General features: G+C 49.5%; 1 protein-coding gene and 1 long non-coding RNA gene across 6 annotated transcripts in view; one reads left to right on the forward strand and one right to left on the reverse strand.

The window, feature by feature from the left end:
• The window catches only part of WHRN (whirlin), a 76,838-nt gene extending 71,666 nt beyond the window's left edge, over positions 1 to 5,172 (reverse strand). For 3 of the 5 annotated variants that reach the window (XM_037059131.1, XM_037059127.1, XM_037059126.1), the window contains exon 1: positions 3,806 to 5,172. In XM_037059131.1, the coding sequence (XP_036915026.1) occupies positions 3,806 to 4,423 (618 nt within the window). In that variant the 5' untranslated portion in view covers positions 4,424 to 5,172. The remainder of the gene's footprint in view (positions 1 to 3,805) is intronic. The other 2 variants (XM_037059130.1, XM_037059128.1) reach the window with 1 other exon arrangement.
• Positions 5,173 to 5,189: 17 nt separating this feature from the next.
• On the forward strand, positions 5,190 to 8,056 carry LOC118995959 (uncharacterized). The gene is made up of 2 exons (XR_005068398.1): positions 5,190 to 5,822; positions 7,399 to 8,056. It is a non-coding gene; the product is annotated as an uncharacterized LOC118995959 (long non-coding RNA).
• Positions 8,057 to 9,129: the final 1,073 nt, after the last annotated feature.

The following is a 9,129-nucleotide window of genomic DNA, read 5'->3' on the forward strand; positions in this document are numbered from 1 at the left end:
CACTGGGACGAGATGACCCTCTCTGACTCATAAACTCTTAAGTAACTTGAGTCCTACAATTTAATTTTCTTTTTATTACACAGACACAATTAATCTCTCCTTTGGGAAGCTCAGAGGGTCTTCCCCCCCGCTTCTTTCTACCAGCAAAAGAAAAGAAAGATTTTAAGATGAAAAACTTATCTCCTTAATAGCTAAGCTTGGCAGCTAAAACATGGAAACAGCCTAGGTGTCTACTGACAGATGAATGGACAAAGTAACCGTGGTGTGTGTGTGTGTGTGTGTGTGTGTGTGTGTGTGTGTGATGGAATATTATTCAGCCATAAAAAAGGAAATTCTGTATTTTTGTGACAGCATGGATGAACCTGGAGTGCATTATGCTAAGTTAGATCAGCCAGATACAGAAAAACAAACATCGTGTAATCTCACTTACACGTGGCATTTAAAAAAGCCGAACCATGGGAGTAGAGGATAAAGCAGAGGTTGCCAGGAGCCGGGAGGTGGGAGAGCTAGGGAGTTGCTGGCCGAAGGGCACAAACCTTCGGTTATAAAATAAGTCACTTCTAACGCACAGTTAACTAATGCAACGGTGAGCAATTTCACATTGAATACTTGGAAATTTGCTCAAAGAAGAGTACATAGTAAATGTTCTCAGCACAAAAATAACTGGGAAGTGATGGATATGTTCACCAGCTTGATTATGGTGATCATTTTACACTGTACAGGTATATCAAATCATCACGGTGTACACCTTAAATATGCACAGCTTTTATTTTTCAGATATGCCCAATAAAGCTGGAGGGGGAAGCAAAATAAGTAAACAAATAAACAATCAAGCAGTCAGCCCTCCCTGTCCTCAGATGTGAAAGGCGAAGATAAGAAAACAGACTCACAGAAACAGAGACCAAAGGGATGGTTACCGGAGGGGGAGGGATGGGGGTAGATGAAAAAGGTGAGGGGGGTACAGGCAATGATACGTTTGCCAGGTGATTGCTAGAATTAGTGGAGTGAGCACACTGTAAGGTTATAAAAACATCAAAGGTCTATATTGTACATATGAAACTAACTTGACTAATATAATATTGTATACCCATGATACTTAAATTTAAAAAAAAATTTCTTTAAGATTGACTAAGGGACTTGGGCATCATCAGATTCTGGTATCTGCGGGGAGGTCCTAGACCCAATCCCCCATAGATACAGAAGGACAGCCGTAAACAAATAGAATAAAATTGAAGAAGAGGAAAACACATCCACTAAATGCAGTGTGGTGGCCTGGAGCATAAAAAAGGATACAAGCAGAAACACAGGTGACATCTGAGTGACACCTGAAGTTCATTACCAGGAATGCACCTTCGCCATGAAACAAACCCCTCACACGGGGCCCCAGCGCTCTAGCTTAAAGAGGGGCTGGGAGTGGAAATCCTGGTGAAGGGTAGTCTGTACCTAGAGGAGAAGCCAGGCTTCTTTTGGCTTTCCATTACGGGACTGGATACCCTTAATTTTGTGAAAATGTGACAGCATCTCCAGGTGTTCTTCTAAACAGTCCCTGAAACTGCCTGCCCAACGCTTAACTCCAAGGCGGAGACTCTCCTGGAGGCCGCTGAGACAGGTCCCGCCTCCTCCGTTTTAAATTCCACCCACGGAAAGTCTGTCCCCCTTTCTCCCTGGAGTTAAGGTGACACAAAGCCGTACTCATTTTGCCCGTTGTTTCTGGAGGGTCCAAATGGGCCCATTCCAGGCAGGTTATGTGTCTGCACTGGCAGGGAGACAGGCACCTCCGCCACAGCTCAGTCTGCCTTGACGGGCGCCTCCGTGGCGCAAGGGACAGGGGCGAAGGGGCTGCTCAGCTCACACAGGCCCCCGCCGAAAGGCACTTCTGCCCTTATTAACCTCTCCCTCCGGCAAGGATTCGGTCAGGGGCTTCAAAAACAATGCCATGGAGAGTTTAGGTTTTACTCTGGAAGCAAACAAGAGTAAATAAATAAACAAGGTAAGGCCTGGTGCTCCTGTGAGTCAGAGCAACAGCACCTTGGTGTAGTTCAGGGAGGTTCACACAGAAGGTGCAGAGCCGAGGCAACCGATGAAATGCAAGGGGCCGGAACTGAAACTCTCAGCCAAGCAGCCCCAGCCTTCTAGGCATGGCTGAGCTCGGGTGTGAATTAAAGGGAGGGTCTGTGTTCTTAATGTCCGAGTTACCTGAGGCCTTCTCAAAGTCTATCACCTTGTGATAATTAATTAAGTTACCCACGTCTTTTTTAACTGCCACTAAAACGGAATCTGCGTTTCTAAATGACCGTTTGGGCCAAGTATCTTTCAAGTATAAATTTATCATCTGGGAACTCCAGACCTGTTAGAGCCAAAGGCTAATGGATTATTTCTTCAGACGTATATGGAATGTCAGCTAAAGGAAAAAGATTCACGTCGGGGGAGGAAGCCGAGAGTGGGGATAGGTGCACAGAAATCCACAAAGAGCTTTGTCCACTGCACCTACACCCCCAACAATATAAACTGATCAGCCTTCTGCCAGAAGCAACAAATAAATAAGTTTCCAAAATCCTCAGGGGCCTCCCGTCAGGGCAGATGGGTTGGGGAGGAAATAAGGGAAGCCTAGGTCAGAGATGAGATGGTCATGTCCCAGGTTAATAGTCAGGAAGTGGGCTCAAGATGAACCTGGCCACAGGTCACTGCAGGGCACACAGGAAGTAGCCCTGGACCTCCGCTGGGCTAGCCGTTTCCCAGCAGCCAGCAGGCCCTGAGTGGGAGTTCAAAACACCCGCACTGAGGAGGACCAGAGGCAGGCTCAAGGGGCGGGGTGGTGAGAAGCTGGGTCACAGGCCAGCGCAAACCCCTAGGAAGCATTTTCCCTGCAGAAGCAGAATCTCATTGTTCCTTTCCCCCCAAACTCTTCACTTCTTGCACACAAAGGGGGTGTGTGTGTATGTGTGTGGATGGCTGCAAAGAATCTTTGAATCCACACACAGACCAACACTACTCATCTCATCCTCCAGCTGGTTTTCAAAAGCCCTTGGCATGAGATTAGCAAACACAGGCATCCCTTTCAATAGCATGATCAAATCCCTAGGAGCTTGCTGTCACAAGGTTATCTTTCTCAACTGATGCAAAAAGTACAACTACTGTCACGTGAGGAGGGGCATTTGCTTTTGACATCCAGGCAGAAGCCTCATTTCCAACAAGGTTAGGGAATCTTATCCCGTCCCCGTGCCCCATTGTCCAAGTGGAGAACTAGAGGTTCACTCATCCCTGGACGTACCGCCTGTTCCACAAGCAGCAGGGTTAGGCCAGAGCTCTGCAGATCACCAGAATGGCCTCCTCCGGCCACTAGGAGCTAACAAAACTTTCTTTCAGGGGCATAAAGCCTCCGGAATAGGAATGACAGCAGAAGCAGGAGGCACCTGCTGATTGCTAACCATATGCCAGCAGAGACTTTACCTCTTTTAATGCTCATAGGAATCCACAACCTTTTCCACACTTTGCGATCACACATTTGCTGAGTATTTGACAAGGTCTGTCTCCCCCACACGAGCCTTCCTGCCCAAGGAAGGCAGGGCCCATCACAATATCCCATTGGGGGGTATCACATCTATTTGCTCAATAGACTAAATGTTCCTCTTTTAAAGAAACATTTGTAAGAAAAATGGAGTTCGGAAAGGTCAAGTGATTTGCATAAGGATACACAGAATGGAGCTACTGCCATCATGAGGGAAATAAGGGAAGCCTAGGTCAGAGGTCATCATGAGTTGTTTCGCTACTATGCCCTGAACTCATCCCCCAAACCAGACCCTACCTTGACGGCTTCAGCGTGGGTCACCCGGGACAGGGATTTGTCGTTGACACGCAGAATCTGGTCCCCGACTCGAAGCCCTTCCTTCTCAGCCAGAGAGCCTGGCTCCACCAGCGATACATAGATGCCCACGCCATGCTCCGAGCCCCCGCGGATGCTGAAGCCCAAGCCCTCGTGTGCCTTGGCGCGCCTCAGGCTAACTAGGCGCACCTCCCCGGGCCCCGCGCTGTCGGGGCCGCCCCAGGAGGGCTGCCTGTAGGGGGCGGGGGCGGGCAGGTAGAGGCCCTCAGCGGTGTACTGGTCGAAGAGCAGCTGGTCCGAGCGCGGGATGACCAGACGCAGCATGGGCAGCAGGCGCCGCTTGACCGGGCTGTCCAGCAGCACGCGCAGGGTGCTCACCAGGTCGAAGACGTTGCGGCGCGCGTGGTACGCGTTCAGGCAGTGAGTGAACTGCTCCCGCTCCGGCTCGCTCAGCAGCGCGGTCAGCGCCTGGTGCAGCTGGCGCACGTTTGCAGACAGTAGTCGCAGCCCCGTGTTCCCTCCGCCGCCCGCCCCGGCCGCCGAACCCAGAGAGCCGGTGGAGGACGAGCTCACCGACAGGCCGTCCAGCTGCGCGTTCATCTCCCCGCCGAGGGTCGGGCGGACTCGGGGCGCTCGGTGGGGCAGCTGCCGCACCAGCGGGCACCGGCGCGACAGCTGGATCCGCGGAGCGCGGAGATCGTGGCTGGAGACTAGGTTTGGGGGCGGGGCGGGGGACAAGAAGACGGCGTCTGGAGTTCAGGTTTGGGGGTGCGGAAACAGCGTCTGAGTCCTGGGGGTATCGCAGAGATCGCCGTTAGACTCTCGGGAGCGTGAAGATGGAGGGGGTCGTGAAACTGGAGCCCGCGGGGCGCAGAGACGGCGGCTTGAGTCCGGGCAAGGCGGAGACGGCGAGGGGATCCTGGATGACAAGGAGTTGGTGGCTGGAGCCGGGAGGTCGCAGAGAAAGCAGTTACATTCTGCAGGGCATAGAGACGACGGGTGGCTGGAGTTGGGGGCGCAGCACAGCTGACCGCCCCGTCACACTGCGCCCGGGGCTCCCCCAGCCAGGCCGCCCGTTCCTCTAGGGCTGGGGGACCCCAAAATCATAAGTTGGGATGGGGGCGCTGTAGTCGCAGAGCCCCCCAAACCGCAGCCGGTGGAGCACCGCGGGCGTCCAGCAGGGGGTGCGGGGCATGTCCAGGGCAGTCCCGGGATGCAGCAGCCCGGGGACCCCTGCGCCCCTGCACCTTCCGAGCACAGACGTAGCCTTGGGGCCGCGAGCCCACACTTTGCGAACTGTTGAGCCTCCTGGGGGCCGATCTTCCAGCGAGTTCCGACGCCGTCGCCTTCGCCTGCCCAGCTTTGGCCCCGCCCCCTTACCCCTCCCCCTTACCCCCCTTCCCCGCGGGCTTTTCAGGAAATGACGTCCCACCTCGCGCCCGGCGGTTGCCTGGAGACGGGGTGAAACAGTCCAGCCCCAGGGAAAAAGGGGTGAAGGTGGGAGTAGGGTTGGGAGGAGCTCCCAGGGTACTGTGAGCCCTCTTCACTTTTCCAGCAGAGAGTGAACCTCAAGAACGGCTCTTCCGCGATGGAAGCATGTGCATCAGGAGCAATTAGCCAGCTAGGTAAATTAACAATTGTGGCGGAAAATAGCCAACTTTTTGCCTCTAAAACATCGAATGTCTCGGGCTCAGTTTTATACCTCAAAACGTTGCGCTCCCCTCTTGCACGCACTGAAGTTCAAGTGTTTATGTGGGCGGTTGTTGGACACCTACTGTGTTCAAAGGATACATACAAGCATATACTGGTGCCTGTGGTAGCCAACTCCTCTGCAAGGATACATCAGACTGGACCCTTTCCTAGCCTCCCGTAGGCAAGAAAACCGTTTTCAGAAACATCAAGTGTGCACAATGCAGACGCGCCTGCACACACACGGAAATGCATGCGTGTAACGCTGATGAAATCTAAATAAGGTGGGAGGATTGTATCAAAGTCATTGGTCTGGTTGGTTGTGATCTTATTAACACTGGGGGAAACTGGGTGAAGGGTAATGAAATGTCTATGTATTATTTCTTACAACTACATGTAAATCTACAATTAGCTCCAATTTAAATATATATATATATATATATATGAAATGGGGTTGAGATAAATATTCTGCACCTTCCCATCCCAACACATCATGGGAAGATACTCCAAGGTGTGGCACATAGTGTCTCGCCTCCCATCTCTCTCCCCTAAATACAATCTCAGTGAGAGCCTGTGCTTTTCCTCAAGGGTGACTTTCTAAGGAGCCAGTAGTACGCCCCTCCCACACACACACGCCTCACACACATGTCCAACCCAAAGGGCCTCACTTAAGTCTCCTATATAGTCTCCTATATAAAGTTTCCCTTTAAATATTCTGGAATGGCCATCGCAGAACCGTCTGACGTCTGTCTGGGAAGGGAGAGATGGGGTGTCACTGGGAAAAGTTGGTTAGAGCGGGACCCAGAAGGATGCAGCCCTCATTCTTCCACTCATTGCTTCACTTATTTAATTGCTCTTCAACATTTTCCAACCACGGAGGAGCTTCTGTACCGGGTCATGTGCTCCGTGCTGAGACCCCAATTAAAAAGATGTAATCTCTGACCCCAAGGAGATCACAGTCTAGCAGGGGAGAACAACCTCACACATAAATAAATAAAGTTAAAAACCAGTACAGTCAGTGTTATAATGTCTGAGAGAGCCCATGTTTAGGGGAGCAGAAAATGGTAAGGACTTCACAGTCCAGGAGGTTACATCTGAATGGGGAAGCCCCTAAGGGGAAAGGACTTTCTTTTAACACAATGGAGGAATCATGAAAGGATTTTGAACAGTTATCTTAGCACTTTCCAAAAACTGACACTAAGAATTGACGGTATATTATTCCCCCTAAAACCTCAATTCTCTTCTTCAGTTTCCTAAGCTAGACCTAGGTTAAATTAATGTCCAGTGAACATATTTGACGAGGTGTGTTAGCCAATTAAGCTACCTTTGGACATCTGTCTTAGAGCCCTATGTTTAGCAGTTAATAATGTGTAGCCTTCTTCCTCCTTAACTGCTGTTGAAGCCTTTGATGCAAGCAGCAAAAGATATTTAAGAAAAAAATAAATCTGCTCACCCCCAAAATATATTAATGGCATACTTCAAAATGCCACCCAGCAGGGCTTAATTGTATGCAGTTCAGGTTTACTGCAAATGTATTTTGTGCTCAGCTTTCACTTAGTTTGTGTTCTGATTATAATTACTGTGATTGGCTTGATAAATGCATCCCAGGAGCTAGCATCCCCATTCCCAACATTTTATTTCTATGCAAAAAAAAAAAAAATGTTTGCAAGAAGGTATTTTGCTTTAGGCAGTAGAAACTACCTTGCACACAAGTCTTAGAAGAAAAAAACCGCTTTCCTCTGCAAACATCAGATACCATCTAGGAGGCCTTGCTATTGTTTAATTTCACAGAGGCCCAATTTGGGAGGGTAGACAAGTTCAAGAGCATGGTGAAAGGACTCGTTGGGGTTTCTTCCATCTGTCTTGCATGACCATCTTCCTATCAGTTTGCAGCATGTCCCCTTGATGAGAGGCAGCGTGTAACTGTGCTCAAACCTCAAGAATCCTATTTCATGTCTGAAAATGTGCTCACTGTTCAGAAATAAGGTGTCGGAAATCCAAGATGTCTGGGCTCCTAAGGGCTGCACTGCCTCCTTCAGGCCCAGAGTGCAAGAGCAGACCTGGCCTAGGTTGCATACTGCCCTCTTCAGGAGCAAAATATTATTATGCTGCAGGCTTCCCTTGGCTGTCTTCACCAAAGCCACTTTTCATAGTTCATTATCATTCCTCAGCTCCAGCAGATCAAGTCCTTCTCTGATGGACGTTCCTGGAAAATCCTGAACATCCGGAAACAGCTGAAAAGACAGAAAGAAGAGTGAATTGTACTCAACTAAGAAGCGCTCTGTGTTGAACTGGATTTTTGGTGGTTGTTGGTTTATGGTGTGTTTGTTTTCATCAGGAGACAACGTATCCAGCTGCAGTCTGGATAGCCCCTAATCTACTCTCAGAGCCTCCCTTATCTAGTTGAAGGACCCTCACCAATTGGCTTCCCTTCTCAGCTGTCAAATGGATTTTCTAAACCTCCTGACTTCCCAGAGGCAGCTAAGCACTATGTCCTGTGTTGTAAAGTTGATTCTTTTATTTTTTATGGCAATAAAAGGCCTTAAAAAAAGCTTTTTGTAAAGGGCTTTTTCTATTCCACAGTCATTTGGAGCTTCTCCTCTTCTCTCTTGTCTACTGGACAATGACCTTAAAAGGCAGTAGAGATTGGTTTAACTGGAGGTGTATTTCTCATGGACATATGAAAAATATGTATGCCAGACATTGTTTTTAAACCCTTGTATTTTAACTCACCCGATCCTCCCATCTATTCTGGGAAGCGAAATACCACCACCATCTTCATCATCATCTCCATCACCATCATCGTCTTGGAAAAATAGCCAGGAAACTGAGACATGAGCACATGACTATCCCCAAGGTTCCAGAGATAGTTAATCAAAGAGTTAGGATTTGAACCCTGACAGTCTGGCTCCAGAGTTCTTTCTTAGCCACTGTGCTGTGCAGCCTCCGGAAAATTTGGTTCACTGATGCTGAAAGGTCCTAGAGGAAATGCTATGGAGACCGCATTTTCTCAAAAGTTGGGCTGGGAATGTCTGAGATTAGAAGGCAGCCACCCACTAATGATTCCTGGTTGGGAAGCTGACACTCCCTAGAGGCCCCTAGAGAGGTAGGGGAGCAACTGGAGTTCTTACTTCTGCTCCAGGACCACGGCGGGTCTCTTCCCCGCAGTGTCAGCGGGGACGGTATCAGCAAAGAAAATGGAAATGTTCACCTGTGTGCTTGGTAGATAATGCGGAGAATATTGATGAAAGTGTGGGGAGATAAGAGAGACCTGAGAAGAGAGAAAGCACAAAAGCATCGGGAGGAGGGGAGATACAGGTGTTTATCTTCCATGCGGCGTACTCTCGAGTCTGTCTCTGGTCACGGGGAATCACAGGATGTTTGTGCCAGAAGGGGGTTAGAGCACAGCGTTGCGCTCCAGGTTCAAATTTCATCTTTGATACTCGCCACCTATGCGACCTTGGGTCAGTCACGGAGGGCTTTTGCGCCAGAGTGCCCTTACCCATAAAATGGGCACAGTGGCATTGTCCACAGCATTACTGTGAATATCGATCGATCTCACATATGTAAAGTGCTTATCACTCAGCCTGGCATGTAGCAGGTGCTTCACAATGCCT

This window comes from Sturnira hondurensis, unplaced genomic scaffold (genome assembly GCF_014824575.4).
Source record: "Sturnira hondurensis isolate 20B ecotype Veracruz unplaced genomic scaffold, ASM1482457v3 Scaffold0010448, whole genome shotgun sequence".
In the NCBI taxonomy this organism is placed as follows: Eukaryota; Metazoa; Chordata; class Mammalia; order Chiroptera; family Phyllostomidae; genus Sturnira; species Sturnira hondurensis.